This window comes from Poromitra crassiceps, assembly GCF_964638095.1.
Source record: "Poromitra crassiceps genome assembly, chromosome: 12".
In the NCBI taxonomy this organism is placed as follows: domain Eukaryota; kingdom Metazoa; phylum Chordata; class Actinopteri; order Beryciformes; family Melamphaidae; genus Poromitra; species Poromitra crassiceps.
The window spans coordinates 15,879,639-15,907,138 of NC_139632.1; the positions used below are offsets into that span (position 1 = coordinate 15,879,639).

General features: G+C 46.3%; 1 protein-coding gene across 1 annotated transcript in view; it reads left to right on the forward strand.

Annotated features, from left to right (window-relative positions):
• The window catches only part of insrb (insulin receptor b), a gene marked incomplete at both ends in the record, with an annotated part of 103,137 nt that overhangs the window by 26,297 nt on the left and 49,340 nt on the right, over nt 1-27,500 (forward strand). The window contains one exon of the mRNA XM_083648137.1: nt 1,019-1,567. Within this exon, the coding sequence (XP_083504263.1) occupies nt 1,019-1,567 (549 nt within the window). The remainder of the gene's footprint in view (nt 1-1,018; nt 1,568-27,500) is intronic.

Genomic DNA, 27,500 nt, shown 5'->3' on the forward strand with positions numbered 1-27,500 from the left:
CTGTAGAATAGGGTGTAAATGTTCTATCTTGTTGTTATTAGTAAGAAGCGGCAGCAGCACACAATGAATTCTGCCTGTCTCTGATGTATGTGTGCGCATTACGTATGTATGCGTGTGTGTACTTACGTGTGTGTGCATTACGTATGTACGTGTGTGTATGTCCACGTGTGCGTTTACTTACGTGTGTGTGAGTACTTACGTGTGTGTGCACATGCGTGTGCCTGCATTTGCCCGTCCCAGCGTGGGCATCTGTGTTCGTACGCGTGCAGCAGCTAGATTATGAATGAGTGTGGAGGAGCGTCCTGCTTCCTGGCTTTTATTTCTGTTAACCCTTTCTCGTCTGCTTCATTCAGATAAGACAGTGCCATACAATCACTTCCTCTCAGGGGAAATACTATTGGAGCCAATGAAAAGAGAGAGAGAGAGAGAGAGAGAGAGAGAGATGTGTGTGTGTGTGTGAGAGAGAGAGAGAGCGCGAGCGAGCGCTTGCGGCCAGTCAGATTGTCAAGGGGACTGAGCGAGGCTGCCTTTGTGAATGGCTCTGCTCTACTTAATGCAAATCACCAGTGGTTTCATGGCTTACATGGGGGGAAAAGGAGGAGCCATTGATGTTGATATATCGGGTTGTTTTAATACAGTAGGAAATTGACGGCAACTCTTTTGCCGGCTAGGCCTACAGGGGGTGCTGTCGAGTCAATTGGTGTGCTCTCTTCATTCTTTTCTGTCATTGATACTCAAATAGCAAAAGATATGGAAAATGGATGTTTAGCGCTCCCTCGACACTTCTGCCAGCTACTCAGTGGTATTGTATTTTTTGGCAGCTGCCTGCTATGCTTCCAACTTTATGACTGAAGCAGGGCAATGCTGAAAAAGCAAACATGCTAAGTGAATGAAACCCTTTGCAGGATGAAATATACATGTTGATTTACTCTACAATGCAGAGTAGACTTGCGTAGTGACTAACTATTCTCCTCACACCTCTCTTTCTTTACCTGTGTTCCCCTCTCCATCCTTCCAGTCTGCCCGAGTAAGGACATCCGGAACAATGTGACCCAGCTCCAGTCGCTGGAGAACTGCACCATCATCGAGGGTCACCTGAAGATCCTCCTCATGTTCAAGACCAAGCCCGAGGACTTCCGCGGCCTCAGCTACCCCAAGCTGCGGGTGGTGACCGACTACCTGCTGCTGTTCCGGGTCTACGGCCTGGAGAGCCTCAGCGAGCTCTTCCCCAACCTGACGGTGATCCGCGGCAACAACCTCTTCTTCAACTACGCCCTGGTGCTCTTCGAGATGCTGCAGCTGAAGGAGCTGGGCCTGCACAGCCTCATGAATATCACCAGGGGCGCCGTGAGGATCGAGAAGAACCCGGACCTCTGCTACCTGGCCACCCTGGACTGGTCCAAGATCCTGGACACGGTGGAGGACAACTACATCGTGGCCAATAAGAACGAGCGGGAGTGTGGAGACGTGTGTCCCGGCACCGCCCAGGGCCAAACCATCTGCCAACAGAACACCATCAACGGACACTTCAGGGGACGCTGCTGGTCCCAGAGCTACTGCCAGAGAAGTAAGTGTCTGTCTGTCTGTCTGTCTGTCTGTCTGTCTGTCTGCCTGTCTGTCTGCCTGTCTGTCTGCCTGTCTGTCTGTCTGTTGCTTTAAGAAAGAACTAAGGAGAAAGAAGGAACGCTTTCTGGTACCATACTTTTAAACACTGAGGATTTTCTGTCGTTTTCCCCACACAAATAGCTATTAGGAAGTGGATTATTCTCAGGCATTTAAACTGCTCTTCCAACCTGATACAGGCGAAATTAAGAATGACATTATTACGTAGAGAAGTGGCAACATTTCCATATTGACTGGGCTATTGTGCGCGGAGGTGATGGTACAGCACCTTCCCAGAATCCATCATGTTCCTTGTTGTTAAGCGGCCCGTCGAGACACATAATGAGAAGTATGCACGGGAGATTTCTCCTCGCACAAATCAATTGAGGCGACTGATGTTTTCACTCCAAATGGTTTTCCTAATGATTTCTATGATGTGGAGGGACGCCGTTCATATCAGCAGTCAGGGGTCGTGGACGCCGCCCCGCCCTCTCATTAGCATTCATTGACTGGAGCATTGTGGGTAAGTGTTCTGTAATTACAGGCTAGGGATCAGCTCAGCTTGATGTGTGAAATGACTCAACTGCGTTGTGAAACGGGGAAGTGCGTGCTGACAGGTAGACATGACGGGGAAACAAAGGCAAGGAGAGAGAGTAACGGTTATGCCGCATTCCAGTTGCACTGGGAACTAGGAACCCCCCAGCTAATAAACAAGTGTATTACTACAGCTTTCACTACTGTTGAAGCACGGACCTGCCATATTGGATCTTGAGGTCGGGGCTGGTGTAGTCTCGCAGTAGCTAGTCGTAGAAATATCTACCTCTGGGGCGCAACTCTTGACAATTTAAGGACTGCCCCCTGAGACCAAAACAAAAGTGCATGACAGACCAGAGCCGTATATTAGAAGAGTTGCCACATCTCCATTCACTCCAATGGACCAGTTTTTTTTACCTCACAAAAGTTCCCGGGAGTAAGGTTCTGGATTAAGCAGCGCTGTCGAGTTGCAGCAAAAAGGTGATGTACTTTGAAAGGGTCAGACGTTTAAAGAATCAAATTGTATTTTATCAGCTTTATTTTAGCATTCAAACGTAGCCAAGCCTCCTTCCTGGCTATTCATTGGCTATATGAGTCACACATTTTGGACCTCCGCTGGTGCCACTCTCTTACTAGATTTTTCTGTGGTGACAGACATGAATTGACCAACTACGGATCTCCTTATTTACCTGACGCAGCTCGTGAGGCGGACCTCCTTAACCGCCCAGCCAATCAGAGGCTTGCCACAAGAATCCCTCTGGCAAAACCGGGAAATGCTAACTTGTGATTCAGACCCTCCGGAGGGTCTGACCACATGAGTTCAGAGCAGGGAATCCCAGTTCAGGTGATGTTACAGACGTTCCTGTGATGTCAACTGGTAACTTTCAAGTTCCCAGTACAGCTGCTTGGAACGTGACGTAAGAGTCAGGGAAACAAGGCAGTTGGAGAGAAAGCAGACAGACAGACAGACAGACAGACAGGGATAAATCAGATTTATAACAGTACACTCATTTGTTATGAAGTTCAAAAGAGCTGTGGATTGACTTAGTGCTGCAGCCAGTCAGTCAGTCAGTCAGTCAGCCAGCCAGTCAGTCTTTCCTCTCCTACCCTAAACACAGAGAATGGCTTCTATTGTAAGATACACACAGAGAGAATGCTTATTATTTTTTCGAAGGCGATTATAGCGTTGTGTTGTTCTGTCTGTGTGTCTGACTGACTGAGAGGCTGCGTTCAAAGCATAATGACCTCAGCCATGTTTATGCTCCAACATCGACTGTTACAGCCCGCATATTATGTCGGCTCCTCCATGTTCTGCCAGGCCTCGCTGTCGGGACAGCGTGATATACAGGAAACCTCTCTCTTTCACACATGCACACGCACGTATTGCCTTGGAGTTGTGACTTGAAGTAGGTGTACGACGTTCCATGTTTCACTTGAATGGTTAACCCATTGATACCTGATGCAGCATTTGTGTGTATATCCCTCATTTGTGTGCGTGTCCCTTTAAGACCGCGAACCGCGTTAACGCGGTTCGCGGTCTTAAAGGGACACGCACACAAATGCTGCATCAGGTATCAATGGGTTAAAACAGCCATTTTTAGCATTACAATGGAAGAGTAATGGAGGTCACGGATGTAATTTCCAGGACTTGACGTGTTTTGAAAACATCCCACAGCCCGTTTTCTCCTGCTTTTCTCCAGTTAGTTCCTTTTTTATGTTGTCCTGCCGATCCCATACGTGACCGCTCCAAACCTGTGCTCAAAGGAAAGGCAAAGAAAGAAGAAGAAATAGAGAGATAGATAAGGTTATTGTAGAATTGGACGTGATTCGAGAGACCTACGGCCGCGTGCCTTTTTCACAGACGCCATTTTGTGTCTAAAAGGCAGGGTAAAGACAGGTGCGACCAACTCACTAATTAGGGCCCCGGCACTGGAACACCTAAATGGACTGTAAAGCTGCGTTCACACCGACCTATTAAAGTTTGTCGCTGGCGTCAAGTTTACATACAAAGTCAATGCAAACGAGCGATTGAGCGTACAGTATAATCGCCTGGGAGAATAATCGCTGGGCGTCCGAGCGGCAGAGACAGAGCGATAGGGAGAAAATACGCTCGTCGCTCAAGATGAAATATTCCAACTCGAGCGAAAATACGTTGGCATCAGTCGCTCGCTGTTCAATGCCGATTGGCTGCCGTGTGAGAGCGAGTCAAGGATCACTCTGGCTTGGAACAAACCGCTGGTTTATTGTGTGGCAACAAACCGCATTGACAGGCTGACAGCTGACATGAAGTGAAGTCTGTCCTTCCGGTATGCAGCTCGCATTAGGAGCACGCTGATAGGCTTAGCTTGTAAACAATGACGGTGGCTCGTAGTGGACAAACAGCATGACATTGCGTAACGTTATATCCCCCACATGTCCGTCATTTCGTGTGCCTGTTGATGAGCGATTTAAACAGAGCGACAGAGCGATTCCAAAGGGTTGATTTGAGCGACAGAGCGAAAAATAAATATCTCGGTGTGAACACACCTTAAGTTGGAAACCCTAATTAATGTTTTGGTGCACCTGTGTTACTTCCTGCCTTTCACACACAAAATGGCTGCTGTGAAAAAGACCTATTGGAGCATAAAAAAAGAATGCCCATTGAGAAACGAGTGAGTGTACAGTATGTCAGAGAAAGTGTGTGTGTGTGTGTGTGTGTGTGTGTGTGTGTGTGTGTGTGTGTGTGTGTGTGTGTGTGCGTGCGTGCGTGCGTGCGTGCGTGCGTGCGTTTTGCTTTGGTAATGTTAGGGGAGCAGGTGTGACGCTGTGTCATGTGAGAGGCAGCAGTTTAGTCGAGGGCTGTATGCGTCTCTCTCCCGGTGATGAGGGGAGTGTGGTGATGCTTCAGCATGGTACCAGAGATTTTCATCCGCCATTTATTTTCCCGTGGATGTTTCGGAAAATGCTTCTAAAAATAGTTTTACTTGTTCAAACCAACCGGTTAAGCTATATTTAGAAACAGGAGAGACCACATAACATTTAACTCGGACCAAAATGTAAAAGAAATTGCGGATTTAAAGGAAATATATATATTTGTTTTAAGTTTTGGTCCCAGTGAAATGTTCTATGATCTCTCTCCATTCTAAATATAGCTGAATCGCTTGGTTTGACCAAGTAAAACTATCTGTACAAGCATTTTACGAAATGTCTATGGGAAAATAAATGGCGAATGAAAATCTCTGGTACCATGCTGAAGCAGGAAGTGACGTTCACTTTGCCTCTCTACTTCTTGTTCATTTGACTTGTGTTTGATAGCACTTCATTGTGCAGCTTAATAATATCTTGGGAGAATGCAACAGGAATCCAGAAGAGCTCGAGCTTTGCAGGTCAACCTAAGATGAAAGCATGTGAGATGTCAACCTGGGACAAGAGAAATGACTTTCCTTTGAAAGCTTATGCAACGCTATACAGAATGTAACACGGGTTCTGGGGCGTGCCATAGGATCTTTAATTCGACCTTCTGTGAATGAAAGCTTGCCGACCGTGTACAAACTTAGATGCACACATGCAGACATGGGCACAGGGTGGAGAACATTAGATGGCGCGTTAAAGTTTATGTGCGAGTGGAAACTGTGGGCTTGTTTTTGTTGTGTTTTTACAGGGTTCCAGTTGCCTGAGGTAAGAGCCAGGGGAGAGCCTGCATTCCTCTGATCCGACACATGCTCCTCACAAGCAGGAACACTGCTCTGTGACACATGCTCCTCACAAGCAGGAACACTGCTGTATATGTGTCTCTGTGACACATGCTCCTCACAAGCAGGAACACTGCTGTATATGTGTTTCTGTGACACATGCTCCTCACAAGCAGGAACACTGCTCTGTGACACATGCTCCTCACAAGCAGGAACACTGCTCTGTGGCACATGCTCCTCACAAGCAGGAACACTGCTCTGTGACACATGCTCCTCACAAGCAGGAACACTGCTGTATATGTGTCTCTGTGACACATGCTCCTCACAAGCAGGAATACTGCTGTATATGTGTCTCTGTGACACATGCTCCTCACAAGCAGGAACACTGCTGTATATGTGTCTCTGTGACACATGCTCCTCACAAGCAGGAACACTGCTGTATATGTGTCTCTGTGACACATGCTCCTCACAAGCAGGAACACTGCTGTATATGTGTCTCTGTGACACATGCTCCTCACAAGCAGGAACACTGCTGTATATGTGTCTCTGTGACACATGCTCCTCACAAGCAGGAACACTGCTGTATATGTGTGTGTGTGACACATGCTCCTCACAAGCAGGAACACTGCTGTATATGTGTCTCTGTGACACATGCTCCTCACAAGCAGGAACACTGCTCTGTGACACATGCTCCTCACAAGCACGAACACTGCTGTATATGTGTGTCTCTGACACATGCTCCTCACAAGCACGAACACTGCTGTATATGTGTGTCTCTGACACATGCTCCTCACAAGCAGGAACACTGCTGTATATGTGTCTCTGTGACACATGCTCCTCACAAGCAGGAACACTGCTGTATATGTGTGTCTGTGACACATGCTCCTCACAAGCAGGAACACTGCTCTGTGACACATGCTCCTCACAAGCACGAACACTGCTGTATATGTGTCTCTGTGACACATGCTCCTCACAAGCAGGAACACTGCTGTATATGTGTTTCTGTGACACATGCTCCTCACAAGCAGGAACACCGCTGTATATGTGTTTCTGTGTGTGTGTGCGTGCGTGCGTAGCTGTGTGCAGGTAGCTGTGCGGATGCGGAGGTCAGTCCACTAGTAGGTTTTGTCAAGCGCTCTCAGCTGCAATTTTCCCAGCTTTTACAAGCTGTCACAAGTCAGTGCGGCTTTGCTGCCTGATTGAATGTTGCCGGCTGCGTGCCTTCCCTCTGGACCATGCTAGTGCAATAGTGTATCTGCTACATGCAGGGTCTGTGTTGTGCTGTGGAGCTGGCTATCACAAAATCAAATACTAGAGGAGGAGAAGAGGAGGAAGAAGGGCTGTCAGGTCAGAAGGCAAACAGCAGACCGCTGATACCTGCTGTGAATGAGACAGACCCGGTGCGTGGGTATGTGGGTACAACCTGCACACTAACACACACACACCCACCCACACATACACACCCACACACACACACCCACACATACACACCCACACATACACACCCACACATGAGCACATGGCGCATCCGAGATGAGTGCTAAAATCTGTGCCAACATGCTTGGGTGTTGAAAATATAGACTTGTGTAAAAACGAGGTTGGTTGGTTTCTCAGACGGGTTCTTGGATTGCTTTCGCTGTGTGGATATGAGAGAAGGCAATCTCTTGATGTCTCCGGCGCTTCTTCTTGCCTGTGGCCAGTTTTTCCTTTTTCCTTTTGCTTTTGATTCTGCGCTGAATGTAGTAATTCACGTGCGTTGTTGTTGCCCTTGCAATTTGATTTCCTGTTAAAGGAGAAACCGCAGCACTGATGGAGACAAAGTGGCCTTTGAACATGAAAGCCGGAATTTGATTTGCTCTTTCCGAAAGGAAGGAGCATTTTAAAGGTATTATAAATGAGATAAGAGAGTGGAAACAAGTGGACTACATGTACAGATAAGACAACATTAAGGAAGAGAGAGGACTGAATACACAGATGAGAGATAGAGACAGACATATATATATAGAGAGAGAGAGAGAGGGGGAGAGAGACACAGGAAGAGAGAGAGAGGAATATATTCACAGACACAGATGAGAGAAAAGGGAGAGAGGGAGCAAACAGCCTGTTTAGATAAGGCTCTATCTGTTGCTCAGGCCTGGCACACACTGTTCAGCCTCACAGACACCAGCCAGCGCCATGCTTGCACAATATACACACACACACACACACACACACACACACACACACACACACACACACACACACACACACACACACACACACACACACACACACACACACACACAGGAGGAGAGAAAGCTTTCCAGGTCAAAGTTCACCTAGCCTGTGCGTGGGTGCTTTGTTGTTAGCTCTGATTGTGTTCAGGCGCGCACACAGAAACACACACGTGCACAGCCACAACTTCACAGTGACAAAAGCCATCTCTCTGTCACATAGCCACTGTGCGTGTTAATGTGTGCGTGTGCATGCACGCATGTCGCATACATGTTTGTATAAGTGTGTGTCCACCCAGCTCCTGCTATGTGCTAGCATTTTTCAATTGAGGTTAGAGCCACCATTCCAAGTGCGTTAGCCTTTACGACTGTATGAATAAAGAGCATAGTTGATGACAGATGTTTTTCACATTTTTGGATCAAAACAATTGACAGTAAACAGTATTATCATAGTATTTCTCAAAATTATCACATTTTAACCCGTTTTACTTGTTTACATTATGGGTCGACCGATATGAGACACAAATTGACTGAACTTAATGTTATTGTCTGCATTGTCTCTGTTTGCACTTAAAAACAAAGGCAGCAGATTCCACCCGCTAGTTTGTTCCAATGGAGGCACACTGTTGTGAAAGAAGCAGAAGAGCGTCTCCTCTTGTATCACTATACTCTTTGTCTGCTGTCAGACTGGAAATATTTACCGGAAACGGCGCCATGACAGTTTGTCCTCATCGATAAAAACGTTATACTGGAGTTGCAATATCATTATAAATATCATCAACTAGCCACCCAACGCTGTTGGCCTGTATGGAAGCAGTGTGGCTCGAAATGGTTGAAAGTTAGATCAATCTGGTCATTCATTGGAGTTTTACTGCCATGGAACTAATGCTAGCCCACAGCTAACAGCTAGCATTAGCCACAGTACCAGAGCGGATCATTATTACCCACAATGCCTTGCGTTGCCCCAGCTATGTTAGCCAGGAAGGGGCTCGAGCTACGTTTGAATGCATAGAATAAAGCTGATAATATACAATTTGATTCTTTAAATGTCTTACCCTTTCACAAGTACATAACACACGGACAGCCCTGCTTAATCCCCGTTAAAAAACGGGTCCATTGGAGTGAATGGAGATGTTGCAACTCTATATGGCTCTGGCATTAGCTAATGATCACATGAGTGGGAAAGGGGGGATTCACCGTGACGTAACAGTGAACCAAATCAGCGATTTTTGAGGCCCCCCTGCAAAAAAGGCAGGTTTGAACCCATAGAGGGCAGGCTTGCTGCCTGAAAATGATAGTGTGTAGAATTCTAACAGTTTAGTCTCAAATGTGGAGATTTTGGCCAGAATTCTTCACACACCACCTCAGAAGCAATTGGTTAAAAGCTGAAAAGAAATGTGTTTTAGTGTTTAGTCCTGCTTTAACAGCAGCATTTATCAGCAGATAACAGCATCTCTTCGTTTCTGAAAGAGAATAAAACAATTTAAATACTTGCATACATTTTTTAAATAATGTTAGTGTAGTGCCCACAGTAGCAGCATCTCGTTGTTTTTAGTCCCAGTTAAGAGCAGACATCTAGTAGACATTTATTGTTTATCGGCCAGGTATTAGCCGATGGTGATGATCTCAAAATGGCTACAAGATGCCATTGAGTGGCCCTAGCTCTAGTTGACAGTGGTCATTGAGTACTCATGTTGTTGTCGGAATTACTTGAGGAAGAGGAAGTAGAGAGGAAGTGCTCATGTTGTTGTCTGAAGTACTTGGTGATCAAGCTACTCACTGTCATGGAATTTGGCATTGATGTCATTCCCATTAGTGTTTCATTTCTCGTGGTATGTAGTGAAACTGGAGAGAGTGGGTGGGGGGGGGGGGTAGTGATGAGGGCCAGAGGAGAGAAAGAGAGAGAGAGGAATAGTCTAAAAAGGGAGGAGGGGAAGAGAAGGGGTTGGGCAAAACAAAAATAAACAGAGCAAAACAAACATGGCGGGCCGTTTCAAGTGTGGCTCCCAGGTACATGTACACACACACACACACACACACACACACACACACACACACACACACACACACACAAACCACACACACTTTTTGCCAGAGTGGCGAGTGGCCAAGGTAGAGCAGGCTAAAGAGAGAGAGAGGGAGAGAAAGAAAACAAGAGTATTAAGGATGGAGGAGCTCAATGAAGCGTGCTGTTGGCCTTCGCCCACAACCAAACAAAAACACTTAGCTAGCCCAACCTCTTAGAACCAAACAAAAACACTTAGCTAGCCCAACCTCTTAGAACCAAACAAAAACACTTAGCTAGCCCCACCTCTTAGAACCAAACAAAAACACTTAGCTAGCCCAACCTCTTAGAACCAAACAAAAACACTTAGCTAGCCCAACCTCTTAGAACCAAACAAAAACACTTAGCTAGCCCAACCTCTTAGAACCAAACAAAAACACTTAGCTAGCCCAACCTCTTAGAACCAAACAAAAACACTTAGCTAGCCCAACCTCTTAGAACCAAACAAAAACACTTAGCTAGCCCAACCTCTTAGAACCAAACAAAAACACTTAGCTAGCCCAACCTCTTAGAACCAAACAAAAACACTTAGCTAGCCCAACCTCTTAGAACCAAACAAAAACACATAGCTAGCCCAACCTCTTAGAACCAAACAAAAACACTTAGCTAGCCCAACCTCTTAGAACCAAACAAAAACACTTAGCTAGCCCAACCTCTTAGAACCAAACAAAAACACTTAGCTAGCCCAACCTCTTAGAACCAAACAAAAACACTTAGCTAGCCCAACCTCTTAGAACCAAACAAAAACACTTAGCTAGCCCAACCTCTTAGGCTTTTTCGGAATTTACCCCCCATTTTTATCCCCAATTGTACTTGACCAATTTCCCCCTGCTGCCTCGGTCGCTGCTCCACCCTCTGCCGATCTGGGGAGAGCCGTAGACTAGCACCATGCTTCCTCACCATGCTTCATCATGCTATTCCCACCAGTTCCCTTCCGCCCTGAACAGGCGCCACGACCGACCAGGGGAGGTGCCAGTGCAGCGACCAGGACACATACCGCTAATCTGGCTTCCCACCCGCAGACACCAGCCAATCATGCCTGTATGGACGCCTGACCAAGCCGGAGGTAACACGGTGGCGCGAACCTGTGACACTCGTGTTGGTAGGCAGGGAATCTAATCTACCGCTACACTAGAACCAAACAAAAACACTTAGCTAGCCCAACCTCTTAGGAGCCCAGGCTCTCCTCTCCTGTCTCCTCTCTGTTTCTCCCTGTGTCTCTAATGAGAAGGAAATGAAAGAGTTTTCCTGAGGCCGCTGTTCTTAATTTACTGCTCAATGACACATGCAAGAGCGCACACACACACACACACACACACACACACACACACACACACACACACACACACACACACACACACACACACACACACACACACACACACACACGGAAAGGGACACACTGCCTGGATACTATAGTATAGAAGTGTCTCTGTTGCCCATTAAACGGTGTTTGCTTGATCCATAGGAGACAAACAACTTGGGGGGGCAGATGGCCACAACAGTTTGGGGGCTGATACACAACAAACGTATCCACCTGTGCATATGTGTTAGTCTTTCCCGCACATTACTAAAGCAGAATTTCACTTTGAGAGGGAAAACAGAAAGAGAAATGAGAAGACATGAAGGCCGTGGCCACACTGATCCATCAGAAAATGGACAGAATTATGAAACGGATAGATGTATGTCCGTTGCATGTACAAGTGACCTACTTGTACAGCAGGTGGCGGTAAGCAGCTTGAAGGTGTCAGCGACCCGGCTATAAACCGAGAGAAGAAGAAAGTTAGCTCTGTGCGCTACGTTACTTATGTGTCAATGAAAGGCCACTGAATCACCAGATTGATGTAATGGTCGGCCAGTTCGAGTCATGCTGTTTCCATGAAGCCCACCAGCTTTGATATCTGTTGGCTAGTTGTTGATATTTATAACGGCAAAATAACATTACGTTATATCGATGCGGACAAGACGGACAGCTGTCTTGAAAATGAATGGAAGTGAAGAGAGAAATGAACACAGACAGACAGACACCACGGATCTGTGTGGCCGCCACCTAAGACAGCAAATTGCTATTTGAATGGCAAAGGTCCCTTTTCACCACATCACAACAGTAAACATTTCAAATGGATAATAAGCTAATCTAATCGAATATAATAATCTACCAGTGCTGATACTTTCTGTGGATATGAGAGCGCAGATCTAGTCATGTTTTTCTAACCACTTGCCTAATATTAGTGTCCAGATTTTTTTGTTGAACTAGTGTACACAGACACACACACGCGCGGTCGTGTGTACGCTATATATGTCCATGTGTGTATTCGATGAGATTCTTTAGACCTGACATCAGCTCCAACTCCTCTCTACCCCTCTCTGCCATGTCACATGTTAAATGTCCCCGGAGCTATGAAGGGTTTGGTTTCTGTGCCACTTGAACTTTGACCCAGATGCTTTTCCAGTGAGAGGGGACTTGAGCTAGAAACGCTGTCCTAGCTGTCCTCTCCCTCACACTGGATTTCTTTGAACTTCAAATATAATAATTGAACTGTAAAACAAAGACATGAATGAAAATGAAAGCAAACAAATACGATAAATAAATGACTAAATAAATCGATCTCTAACGTGCCTTTATTGTTTGGGGCATTTTTGCCTTTATTTAGATAGGACAGTAGGCAGACAGGAAAGAGAGAGGGGATCTCGGATCGTATTCGAACCCGCGTCGGCCGCGTGAAGAACCGACCCTTAACGGCCCAGTGTAGGAATTGTTTTCCATTTCCGATTTCATTTTGATGGAGTGAATTGAAAGTGATGTGATCCTAACAGTGATACACACACACACACACACACACACACACACACTACGTGCATCTGTTCTCGTTTTCTCTCATTCATTACTATAGACACAGGCAAGCTCCTCTTTGATGCTGTCCATTTGTGATAGTTAAAGCTTTTCCCTGGTGGCTTACCTTACACACACACACACACACACACACACACACACACACACACACACACACACACACACACACACACACACACACACACTCGCCTGTGTTTGAATTACCATGAATATCTTATGAGGGACAGGGAGTGAGAGGAGGGGAAACAAACCAAAAGAGATGGAGGGAAAGAGAAGGAGGGAGGGAGGGAGACGGACAGACAGATAGATAGATAGATAGATAGATAGATGGATAGATACTATAGATAGATACTATAGATGGATGGATGGATGGATACTATAGATACAGTAGATAGGGAGAGGGAGGTAGTAGTAATGCACTTGTGCATTTCTTTCTGGCAGCTTGCATCCTTGTTAACGAATCCAAATGAACTTGGATTAAGCGGGCACCATCACGCCTGCGCGCGTGTTGCTCTGTCCATTCACCCAGCCAGGGCAATGGCAGGCAGGCAGTGCTAGCCGAGCGCCGCAGGGGATCTGGAACACCCTCTCTCCTCTCTCCTCCAGCTCATCAATGGACTGGCGCTCCCACACCATGCTGTACACACAAACACACACACAAAGTGCACGTGCATATACAGTATGTAAGCGTAAGGGTGCACATGCATGTCGACACACACACACACACACATACACATACACATACACGCACACACACACACACACACACACACACACACACACACATGCACACATACACATTCGCACACAGAGCGAGCCAAGTGGAGCGCAAACATACACACATGGCTAAGTGGAGCACACAGACCCACTGTTCTGTTTGAAGCAGAGGATTGGCTGTTGGCTGAGATTGGAGTAGCCTATAGTGTAGAGGGGATGGGGGCTTCTGATTGGCGGTTGGCTGTGATCGGAGTAGTCTGGAGAGGATGGGGGCTTCTGAGGATACCGGCACAGTGGAGCAAGATGCACGGCTGCTGCTGTGTGTGTGTGTGTGTGTGTGTGTGTGTGTGTGTGTACACACACACACACACACAGGTGTTGGTTTAGGGTGTCTGTGAGAAGGCGGTAGTGAGAAAGAGGGAGAGAGACATTTAATATGTGTTAATGCCTGTGTTTTGCATTTCTGAAGGTTACATATTTCACGAGTTAAGTGAGAACAAAGAAATACTGTGTGGCTGATGGATGTCCTTTACTAACCAGGGCAAAAGCTTGATTGCCTCTCTCTATAAGTGCTTTTGGCATGTAGGGGTCTATGTCTTCGTAGGGTGTGTGTACGTCAGCACATGTTTCCAGGTATTCCTGTGTGTGTTTCTCTGTGCGGATGTACAAGTGTTTCTCTGTGTTTGTGCGTGTGTGGAAGTGGCGTTGTGAGGTCGGAGAGGCGAGAGCGTGTTGGCAGGGTCAGCGCGTGCTGCAGCCCGAGCTGTCTGAGAGGACTTCCTTATTACTTCCTGCCTTTGTCCAGAGCACTTCCTCCTGCCGAGCTCTACCACCGGGCCCCTGGGGGAAGTCTGGTGTGAAGGGGCAGGAGGGCTCATTATGGGTGTGTGACTTAAAAAAAGGATGGGGGGGGGGGTTGGGGGTACAGTTGGATCAAAAACTGGGGTACGCGTACCCCTAGGGGTAAGTGGAGCTACTACAGGGGCTACTTAAGACAAAGGAGAAAATGGAAAAATGTAAGAATAAATCATGAAAATGGATAAAACGTTAAACTAAATATCCTCGGGACGTCAGGAGGCACTAATTGCAACTCTTTCGCCCCATTTCTTATTTTAAAATGTTATATTCTTCAAAAGGTGGGTTATCATTCATTCTTTGCATCATACTGTATGCTATAGTTTTCTCTTGCAGTTTTCTAAGCAAAATGTTGTAGTCGGGTAAAGGGGGTACTTTCATTCAGGAATCAGGGAAAGGGGGGGTACTGAAGGCAAAAAAGTTTGAGAACCACTGGTTTAGAGTAATGGTTATTAGTTGATCCGCAGTCCTTTCTAAACGTGGGATATTTATGCATTTTTTCAAACGTGTAAATCATCTTGTAACCCCCCTCCTGGACCCCCAGGTTGTGATCCACTATGTCAGACAATCAGGCCAGTCTGCTTGTTGAAATAAGAAACACAGGGAGAGGAGAGAGGAGGAGAGGAGAGGAGAGGAGAGGAGAGGAGAGGAGAGGAGAGGGGAGAGGAGGGGAGAGGAGAGGAGAGGAGAGAGGAGAGGAGAGGAGAGGGGAGAGGAGGGGAGAGTAGAGGAGAGGAGGGGAGAGGAGAGGAGAGGAGAGGAGAGGAGAGGAGAGGAGAGGAGAGGAGAGGGGAGAGGAGAGGAGAGGAGAGGAGAGGAGAGGAGAGGAGAGGAGAGCAGTAAGTATTGCATAACATGTTTGTGCGCAAGGGAGGAACAACACACGACCCTCCCTCCGGTGGAGGGAAGGGGGATTGTTTTCAGGTGTTTGGAGAGATCAGATGACTGCCTGGTCCCTATTCTGTAAGACATCGACCTCACACACACGCGTACACACAGACACACACACACACACACACACACACACACACACAGAGTTGTAATGATGCAGGTTGATCAACAGTAGTCCTACGCTGTCATTATTGTGCCAGCATGCTGTGGTTTTCACCTGTCAATACGCAAATTCAAGCAAACCGAAACCTAACATGGTAGCCAAGAGCGTACACACCCAGCTCTCTCTCTCGCTTTCTCTCTCCCCCTCCCTCCCTCTCTCTCCCTCTCTCTCTCTGTTGGCAACACAAACACTACAGGGAGTCTGATGAGTAAAAGCTAGGATTACCAACTGTTTAGGCCAAACTAATGGCCACAGGTACACCTGACACTTAATGCTGAGTGAAATATCTAGAAACGCTTGTACCATACACTAAGGTGCACAGTCGTCAAATTATTGTGAAAGTGAAACCCTGTGATACCTTAGATTATCATGGAACACTGTTAAGTAGTATGGTCGCTAATGTTGACTTTGGTAACAATATTGCAACGGGTATCTATTTTTTTTAGATTATAAGGAAACAATATCCAGATGCAAAAAACAGCAGGAGCAATAATCAAACCTAAAATAACATGAAATAAATAACTGCAATAATTAGGTCCCATCAAATTTCCCTTCAAATAGCCATTTGAAGGGAAATTTGATGGGACCTAGTTGGGAATTGGGAATAAAAACTACAGTAAGTGTTTCCTATTCGATGTACAATCATAATTAAAAGTGTTAATTGCAAGAGCCCTACCACTAGGCCCACAAGCCACAACTAATTATTATTTCTGTTATCGATGAATCTTTCAATTATTTCATTGATTAATCATTGAGTCTAATATAAAATGTAAAAATAACAACTACCAGAGCCCAAAGTGATGTGTTAAGATTCCAGCAGCCAAAAACCTCCAAAGCAAAAGTTCCTACAGTAGAGTACATGAAACTGCAGCTAACTGCAGCTAGCAGCAGCTAGCAGCTAGTGGGTGTTGTAGTTTGGTCGAAAAGAAAATAGTTCCTACTTGAAACTGCTCACAACAACAAGGTCTGTGTGGATCATCTTGAGTAACCGGGTGATGATTTCTGGAAAGAGACATTGCTGTTGATTTTTTTTTATTATTATTTTTTTGCTGCTTCGAGCACCACGAGCCGAGTGCCATCCACTTCCATTGTATTAGAGAGAAGGACAGAAATCTCTAGGGCCGATATCGCCAAAACCCACGCAACTAACACAAAATGATCTAGATGGATAAATAGCACTACAGTTGAAAGGGGAAATAATGTGTTTTGGATTTTAGGGCGAGCTGTCCCTTTAATATTTACTTGACTAAAACGATGAATTGACCATCTAAATGATAACCGTCTAATTTTCTGCTCATAGAATGATTGTTTCAGCACTACTTAGCCCACACACACACACACACACACACACACACACACACACACACACACACACATCAGCATGAAGTTACGTAGTGTATTGTACCCCAGTCAAAACGCATAACCCCCTTACATCAGTAAGTCACTCTTAAGTGCACACTGCTGGTTCCAGTGGATCAGGTGAGCTGAGTGTATGTTCACACATGATCTTGCGTCGGCACCGCGTGTTCGGCTGCTTATGGGCTCAACATAGTCTGTAAGCACAGCTACTATGTGCTGTATTTGGGACATCCGATGCTCGTGCTTCAGCAAATACTTGGAATTTCATTGGTGGCTTTGAGGTGGTACGACCACTCAGATGAAAGGGTCGGGTGGGATGTTTGGACATTTGGAATTCCCAGGAATTTGTTGTTATATCACCTACCAGACACACAAACACACATGCACACACACACACACACACACACACACATACATACACACAAACACACGCACACACACACGCACACCTACCAGGGAGGGAATAGGAAGCACAGAGCAGGCTGTTTCTTGTAACTGAGCCGCAGAACAACAAAAAGACACCGATACCCAACAAAAATATAAAGCAAAATTTTGGCCCCATGTTTCATTGGTTGAAAATATTTTTGTGCACAATTAGTTTATATCCCTCTAAATTCGTTCAAACGTATGCTTTTCTTATATGAACTTGAGTGAAGTCTTTGAAATTGTTACATTAATATTTTTGTTCAGTACGTATCCTTATAATCCAATAAGCAAGGATGTCTTTTTTTCCGCCTTCCCCTTTTGTTCCAAACCAAATGTATTTATTTTGGGAGATATCCCAAAAATAATCCCGCTTTGTGTGTCTCAGCCCTCAAAGTCAGTGTTGAAAATCAGCCTCAGGCTATTGAACTGTAATCAAATTAACCTGAATTGAACTTTTTTTATCCTCATCTGAGGTCCCCATCCCTGAAATTGCTTCCAACTCAAACCCTTTCCTCAAGGTTCTAAGAAGAACCAACCCACTTGACTGACATGTTCTTGGCTTTGGAGAAATGTCTCTTTTCCTTGAACCGTTTTAAAAGGTTTCTCCACGTCCCCTCCGGAGAGTTCAGCCCTACCCCGAATGTGTTCTGTGTCTGGGAAAGGAGCATAATTCTCAGTAAAAGGCAGCTTTGATGGTGGCCACCCCTCCGGAGGCTGTAATGGTGCGGTCTGGAGCCCCTCTGGAGGCTGTAATGGTACGGTCCGGAGAACCTTTGTCTATTTAAGGCAAAACTCGTGACATTGGGATTGGGCTGGTGGTGGAAAGATGCAGGGCCGCATTATTGGGAGAATTTGACCCCGGGTTGACCCACCCAGGTCAGGGGTCAGGAAGTAGAGGTTGGGGCGGAGTAGAAGGCGGTCAGAAAGTATTTGGCCTTTTGCTGGCCATAGCTATAGGGTAGTGAGACACACACACACACACACACACACACACACACACACACACACACACACATACACACACACACACATACAGTTGAGGTCAGAAGTTGACATACACTTATTTTGAGTTATGAGTCGGTTATGACTAGGTTAGGAGTCATATTACTCTGGATATAGATGCTTTTGTACCTGTTTCATCCAGCATCTTCACCAGGACCTTTGCAGTTGCTCTGAGACTGATTTGTACCTTTCACACCAAAGTATGTTCATATCTCCATTCACCCTAACTCTAAACCCTAACCCCCCGCCCACCCCCTTACCCTTCCACAGGTACACCTCCAACTGACTCAAATTATGTCAGTTAGAAGCTTCTTAATATATAGTGAATCCAAATTATATAGTGAAATCATCCATAAACAATTGTTGGGAAAATTGTCATGCACAACGTAGACATAGTTTTTTCTTTTGCATGAAATGTGAGGAGTGGTTAAAAATTAGTTTAAGGATTTCAAACTAAGTGTATGTAAATGTCCGACGGCGACCTCAACTGTACACAAACACAGATTCCAGGAGAGCTCACCAAGACAGCACCAGTGTGGAACAGGGGTGTGTGTGTGTGTGTGTGTGTGTGTGTGTGTGTGTGTGTGTGTGTGTGTGTGTGTGTGTGGGTGTGTGTGTGGGTGTGTGTGTGGGTGTGGGTGTGGGTGTGGGTGTGGGTGCGGGTGCGGGTGGTGTTTCTTCTTCGCTCTTCTCTTCTCCATGGCCCTGCTGATGCCACATCAAGACATTCAATCATAATGTATCTAAGGTAATGCATATGAAGCAATGTCAGTTTCAGGTCTGTCTGCCAGCTCTGCAGCGGAAGTAAGATCCCCGTCCCCCCCCAAGGCCGCCGCCCGCTCGCATAAAGCACCCAGAGTCAGACTAGCAGCTCGGTAACCTGTCATGACGTTTTAACATCTCTCTCTCTCAGTGATGTTTCTCCGTCTGGAGGCACCTGGAGCAAGCTAACACTGTGAGAACTTTGAGTCAGATATCTCCTCAAGAGGTCTAGTGTCTTATCACATCAGGATATGGTGTCAGGAGGCATTTTCTCCGCCCTGGAGCCGGTCTCCCATCTCTCTGTAATGGTTCAGCGGGTGTGTCACCTTGCACCGTTGGCATCGGTACACAGATAGGCAAAGCTCCAATGTGCAAAACAGGTGCGTTCCTCAGGCCCACGCCTCTTCTCGGTATCTCTTGTTGTGGCGTTGGGTATCTTCACGCCTTCTCGGTATCTCTTGTTGTGGCGTTGGGTATCTTGTGTTGAGACTTGTAGCGTTACTCACCGCCGAGTAGTAGAAAGGCGAGGGGGAATTTTTAGGAAGTTTACACAAAAACACCCACGATCGTTGAGCTAGGTAACGTCCCCCTTCTCAGGCAGGGGGGGGGTCAATTGCAGGAACGATGAAACCCGAGTGTGTATCCGAAACCATAGGCAGGAACGACTTGAGGGTGTTTTTTTTTTAATCAAAACTGACCTCTGTTCCTGGACGGGAAGACGCCGCGAGCCGCTGACAGCTTTAGGTTTCCTCCCAGGCCACGCTCGGCTGGCTCCAGTAAATGGGGCTTTTACCGAAGAAGCCCGTGGCCCACTTTGATCATCCTAAAAAACAATAGGCGACTTTCTTTCCCAGAATGTTGCTCTCATCTTTTCTACTTTCCATTAGGTCTCTGTCCTGGCCTCACTCCCACTGCTGTCATGGACCACTATACAGGCATCTTACTCTCCTCTGCCTCTCCACTTCCCCATCCTCCTCCTGATCATGCCCGAATGATCCCGGATTATAAAAGCTAGCTTGTAAAAACATTAGGCCAATAAAGTTCCTTGGTCCGCCGATGCCATCGCCATCGCCTCACTCTTCCTGATAACTTAAGTGGTCATATATTTGTAAGACTGTGCTATGGAAAAAAAAACACTATGATAATCCTCTCTCTGTCTAAACGCATCCCTCGATGATAGCGGAGTGGTGACAGAGTTATAAGACTGCTGTAAAAAAATAAAAAAAAATAAAAGCTTCTCCTGTTCCTTGGCCACCTCTCTCTGTCACTGAAATGCTTTATGGAATAGTAATAATATTGTAGCACAGGATGGGAATGCAGTTATGGTATGTAACCTGCATTGTGACCTCCCATCTCCTCCCCTCTGCTGACTGTACTGTGATGGTCCCCACTGTCCTCTTCATGAAGGTTTAGGGTTCATCATTTTAGCTACATCTGGGCGGGGAGGCATATCTCTGTGTGTGTGTGTGTGTGTGTGTTTAAAAACCTCAGACACTGCTAAAACATGATCAAAAAGAGAGGCAATAGCTGTGTCTTTCTTTTTCTGTCTCTCCGTTTCTCTGCTTCTGCTGCTCCACCTTGTGTCAAAGATCCTCCCTCCCTCCCCTCTCTCTCTTTTTTCCTCTCTGTCCCCCTCCGTTCCTTTGCTTTGTGCTCTCTCTCTCTCTCCCTCTCTCTCTCTCGCACGCTGTGGTATGCAGACATGCAGGAATTTCTGGGCCTCAAAATGATAGACCAAACTTGTCAGCCCTGGCTCCCGTTACTAAAGATGGCTGCCTTGGCAGTGTGTGCGCCTGTGATTGGTGCACGTCTGAGTTACTCCCCACATGATTGGTCGTTGCGCGTTTGTCCGCAGCTTAGGGCTGGGCGAGATGGACAAAAATCAAACGTCACGAATATTGACCCAATACCTCGATATCAATATTGTGACAGTATTCTAGGGAGGACAATTTTTGCTTTCACAAAATATTTACGCAATGAGTTTTTGATCATCAGTCATGTGCATTATAATGACTTAAGTGGGTAAAGGCAAATAATAGAACAGCTAGAACAGTCTGGTAAGTTCAGAAAATTACATCACTTTACTGTAATGCAGCCTTTCAAACCAAAATCAGGAAATATCTAGTTTCATATCACAACATCGATAATATCAATATTTTGCCCAGCCCTACCACAGCTCATATGATGCGGGGAAAAACATGAATTTGAGTGTTTTGTAGTATAAGACGGAGTTTCCGTTTGGATTTGCTTGTGTGTGTATCTGAGTGCATTGTGTTACCTATATCGCTTTCTCTATTTTTGTGTGCGGTGTGGCTTCAGGTAAGTGCGTGCGTGTGTGCGTGTGTGTGAATAAGGGGTGTGTCACTGCAAGCACCACTCCACCCAGCTTAGGTAAAGTGTAAATGACAGAAACACATTGGAACTCCAGATGAGCTCTGAGGAGTGGTTTAAAGTGAATCATGTGGACGAGACAAATGGAGGAGGATTCAAAAAGAGATAAGTTAGGCCTGCTCTCTAATGTCAACTCTCTGCGCTCCCGACAAGGTTTCTGATTAGCCACCCATGCTATACTTAGCCGCGTATCGTGGTTTTAGATCTGTTATGGACTTCTTCTCAATGAGTGCATGCCATGCCATGCCGTAGTGTGTGTGTGTGTGTGTGTGTGTGTGTGTGTGTGTGTGTGTGTGTGTGCGTGCGTGTGCGCACTTGCAGCAGTTACAGACTTAGATGGCCTGCTGCATGCTCTGCAGACGTGACATGGAGTCTTACATGGTCATGTGTGATGTGTTGGGAGCATTGCAGTCGTCACTGGCTGGTTTTAGCCGCGGCGCGGCGCAGGTGCAACGGACGATAACGCGCCAATGGCAACAATGGAATGCGGTCACACGGGGCCATATACGCTTCCTCTTTGAGATCGTGACACATGTCACCAATGCACTGAGAGAGGGACTTTGGCCCGAGTGGTTAGGGGCGCAGAGGAAACCACAGAAGATGCACCGCAGCTGTAGCCTGGTCTCCAGACCCCATATGAATCGCAGTTGTCATCGCTCTTCATTATGGGTCTGGAGCCACGCCCATCCACTGCGTTTATTCAGGACAGATACTGTCCGGGACACCTGATTGGCTGGTCGATGTAGGCGGCGGGGTCCTTACTAATAATTAATCTAACGTTACCGACAACGCAGTACAGAGCGCTGCAACAACACACCTGTATGTAAATAGCTAGGCTAGCTAGCTGTTAGCACGTTAGTTATGTGGCAGTAAAAACGCCACTGAATGACCAGTTTGATATAACTGGATATAACTGTCAACCAGCTCGAGTCTCGCTCTTTCCATAAAGCCCACCAGCTTTGATATCTGTTGGCTAGCTGTTGATATTTATAACAATATTGTGGCTCTAAAATTACATTTTTATCGATGCCGGAGACTGTCAGTTAAAAAGAAACCGTACCCACTACAGGAAAATCCATAAACAAAATCCTACTGATCATGCCATTCAGAAATGCATCAGCAACCATCCTATTCCATGAAATGAAATCTCATCATCGCCTAACCATTACACCCCATTACATTCAAAATCAACTATACAGACATGTAATGATCAAGATGAAGTATTCTGGTCTTCCAGCTCTGGATCAAAGAAAGAGTTTAACAAAGTGAGAACAGACACACAGAGAGAACAGTGCTGCTGTCATTGGGCTGCAGTGGAGTAGTCGCTGAAACAGGGTATTAGCTTCAGTTCTTATCTATTTAAGTTCTTTGGCGCAGAGTCGTCAAAGTAGTTTGATGATTGACAAAGACAGCAACCAATCAGCTGGGGCTGAAAAATACATCACCGAATCAGAGGTCCAGACCCTAATGAAGGATTCATTGGGGCTGGTTACCAGGCTACTGCAGCTGAGCACCCCAGTTAGGTATGTGCTGTATAGTTAGATGATCTGTTTTCTGTAAAGGAATAGAATGACATGTAATGGAAGAGAGGAGGGGATAGACTCAAATAGAAACGCTTCAGTATTCTCTGAACAGACACCTCTACCTCCAAAACACAAGCTGTCTGTTATTTTGGACCTATTAAATTATGATGAAGATGATAACTGAATAGCATCCATAGCCCATCCCTGGTATATAGACTATGAGCTAGTTAGCTAGACTCTCAGGCTATGCGTGTGTGTGTGTGTGTGTGTGTGTGTGTGTGTGTGTGTGTGTGTGTGTGTGTGTGTGTGTGTGTGTGTGTGTGTGTGTCACCATGCAGGCAGAATCACATCCACCCCGGGTAATATTTAGCATGCCTTGGCTGCTGCCTCCTCACTCCGGGCCTTGTGACGCCATTGTTGCAGCTAAAAAAGGTTCTGCTCCTTTGCCTCTGCTCTGGGCCTGTCAGGCAGACGTACGCTCGACACACACACACGCACAAGCACGCACACACTCACACACACACACACACACACACACACACACACATACACACACACACACACACACACACACACACAGAGAGCCACTCTCTACACACTATGTTATGCTGTGTGGACTGAGGCGTGTGTCCGTGCGTATGTATACCCATATGTCATCTGACTAATCCTTGTGCGATTTGGATCGTGAGAGGAGATAGGAAGGTTTTTTTCTCCCAGGAGGAATTTGGTTGTCATGTGCTGTCGGTTTTCCTCTTTTAGCTCTTCTGTGCGTACCAACATCAGACCAACATGACCCTGAATTTGGCTTAATTAGATCAACTGGACCCGCAGTATTTCTTGTGTGTGTGTGCGCGTGTGTGTGTGTGTGTGTGCATGTGCGTGCGTGCGCGCGTACAGCACACATGTGACCAAATGTAATTCACATCAATCTTCTGGAGCGAGGAGCAGCACGGGGACATTAGCAGACACACGACAACCCCACCAATCCATCTGCAAAGCCTCTAGCCAATAATATCCACCGCAGAGAGAGAGAGCGCCATCTTGGAGCGCCGGCGGCTTCTTCTCGGCGTGGCCGCGTCGCAGAGGTGTAACAAACCAGGAAAAAGCTCAACTCCCAGGTCTCCCCGGGAAATCCATCTCGACGTCGTGAGGTCTCCTGTTTTACACACCTGGTTTGTATTGAGAAGACTCTTGCTTGTGTCGGAAAATGAGCAGGGAGTCGGGAGTGGAGCCGGTTTTTCGGAGGTTGACAGATCCGATGACAAATGACATTGCTTGTCACCCACATGAGGCTCCGAGCGCCCCGGGAGGAATGCCGGGTGATCTCCTCTCTTATCTCCCACCATCTCCCTTCCTGCCGCCCGGCCTCTCCACCAATCAAGGCACAGCGTGCACGGAGAGGGGGCCCCCTCCATCTGGACAATTCCAGTCGACTAATTGGTTACAAGGGGTTGTGGGTAGAAGGGAGTCGGGGGAACAGAGGTGAATGTGTACGTGACTGCATGTGCGTACACGTGTACCGGTAGAAGTGGCTCTATTTTCTGTGTGTGTGTGTGTGTGTGTGTGTGTGTGTGTGTGTGTGTGTGTGTGTGTGAGAGAGAGAGTTAGCATATGTGTTCATCCCTTGGTCCGTCCCAGAGCGGGAATGGGACGACCATGGGAGGAACTGGGCGGGGCTCCTGTTGGTGGGAGCGTGACCCATGTGCTGAAAGGGTTAAAGTGTGCAGAAAGAGGAGAGGAGAGAGGTCAGCGTTCAACAACGGGAGATGGGAGAAAGGAAGGAAACTACCATAAAGGAACAAAAAAAAAACTTTTTTGTAGCTGTTGTGTTTGGGGTATTTTGGGGGGGGTTAAAATGTCAATTTGACATAGACTATGGGGACCTGTGATCATGCACTGTCCTGTTGACCTGTTTAGCTGTGTTCCAATGATACAACCTCTAGAAAGAGAAACGGAAGAAACGCAAGAAAAAAGATAATAGGCTAGATATATTACAACATAACCATTGCATGTTCTCTCTCTTTCCACATTCTCTCGCTCTCTCTCACTTGCTCAATCCGTTCACTAGCCCTGCGTCAGGCCTGTTGAGACTCCATGTATTGTGGTATGTTAGCTAACTGATGTATTGTGGTGTATTAGCTAACTGGCCTCTTGGTGAAACAAAAGCAGCCACATTGACTCAGCGTGCCTTGGCAGTTGAAGCATTCGACACTGATGGAAGAGCAACACGTTATTGATAAAAAGCAACATTGGCTCTTGAATAACGTGTCATATGCATGTAATGTACCTCGGGCCAAATTAGGGGTAGTCTGGGTGAAAGGCCTAATTTCATTTGCCGATTGGCTCGGCGATCATCCAATCACACTGTTAAAAAAGATCAGTGCAATGATCCTAATCTATTGTTTAACCAATGAATGGATGTGTGGATGTGTGAGTTTAATGGATCAGTGGACAAAGTCCGTGAATCCATCAGTGGGTTAATGAATGAACGTTTGGATGAAAACATCTTATGACCTGGCCTGTCCTATATGGCTCTATGAAGGCAATTCACAGTCAACAACCTGATTGTGTGTGTGTGTGTGTGTGTGTGTGTGTGTGTGTGTGTGTGTGTGTGTGTGTGTCTCTGTGTCTGTCTGTCTGTCTGTCTGTCTGTCTGTCTGTCTGTCTGTCTGTCTGTCTGCCTGTCTGTCTGTCTGTCTGCCTGCCCGCCCTCATGCACACGTTTGCCTGCGTACATGTCTGACACCTTTGATGGAAGTGGGGAGCAGTGATGGAGGGAGGGCTGCTGAGAACAGCTTGGATGACAAACTGAGCTCGCAGCTTTGTTTGAGGGGAAGTGTGGCTGTACTGTAGGAGGGACTCTCTGGCCTGGCACAGCATAACTCCATACTGTGGGCAGTATGTGCGTGCGTGCGTGTGTAGATTGAGACAGATGTCTCCAGTGTCTTCGTCTCATACATACCAGTGACAGAGATGGATGTGCCAATAGCACTTTTCTGGACAGCAGAAAAATAGCCATGGTGATGCACGTCATTCATTCATCCCTGCATGCCGTGTGATTGGCTGAATGTGTCGGCCCTAGCCCCTGATTGGCCAAGTTTGTCAGAGCTGCCTCTGCGCTTGCTGCTGCTGGTTCAGTAGCAGCAGTGGACTGATTGATGGGGGGGGGATTCCACGATGTTCTGATTGCACATGCATGATGCAGACGTTGTGACTTTATTTGATGATGTGGCTTCTCTACTGATGTCTAGAACTGTCATGTTGTGGAGCGGTCGCTTTGCTTTCTTTATTTTTCTCTTTTCTTTTTTGAGGTGAGATTTTTTTTTCCCCTAAGGGCCCTTGTTTTTTCCTATTCTCTGCTTATATATATTCACTACAATACTTTGATGTTTGAAGGTGTAGGTTATTTTCAAATTGTATGTCTAATGTAAACTGGTGATCATTTTAGTACGGTTGTCAAAAGTATCGATAGTATGGAAAAGTATCAATACTGAAAATTTGAATCGGATACAATACTCATTTGCAACAGGTATCGATAGTATCGATTACTATCAATACTAAAAAATTTGAAACTGATACAATACTCATTTGCAACAGTTTTGATACCATCAGTGCTTTCTTTGAATGAGAAATCACAGATTTTCCCCTCCCTATCATTGGTGGGTATCTGTTGCTTCAACAAGCTAAACGTGTTCCGATGGCTAGAGCAGGAGTAATCTGCTGTCTCAGTTCAAAGTTTGATCAGGCCTAGATTATGGAGAAGTGTGCGTCTGTCCATTCATCTGTCCAACTTTATTTTTATGCCTCTTGATGTGTCGTCATGCCCCCCTTCCCATGGTATCGAAAATGGTATCGAGTATCGATATTTCCCTGGCTATGGTATCGAGGTAGAAATTCTAGTATTGTGACATCCCTACATTTTAGTGACAGCAGTCTCTGCACATGATGGTTACCGTGTTTTGCTCAAGACCAGTTCGAAAAACTGTGGTCTTGCACACACAAGTGGCCAAATTAAGATGCAAAAGTAGTAGTTCTTCTACTCCAGAAGAGATGAGTACGTCGCCAACACACTGTGTGAATCAGAATATTTAGATAGGTCTACCTACATCACTGCCAGTCCTTCAATGAACATTTCTCTGTTCTGAGAGTCAGTGTGGCTGCTGATGGCATCAGTCAGGATACCTGCTTACTGTTAGATTACTGTTATCTCCCGTTAACTCCTGTTAACCGCTGCCCCCCTGAACATCCAGAGCCTCCCTTCTGCACTGATTCAATTTGGCCCCTCATTCTACTTTTTCAATTGTATTAGACACACACACACACACACACACACACACACACACACACACACGCACACATGCACTCACTTCCTGTATCCCCTCTGTTCTGTGCACTTTGGCAGCAACCAGAGGTAAAGTTCTGGTTCTAGGTCTTATCGTTTGCTGGATGTGTGTAAATCTGTCCTGGCTGTC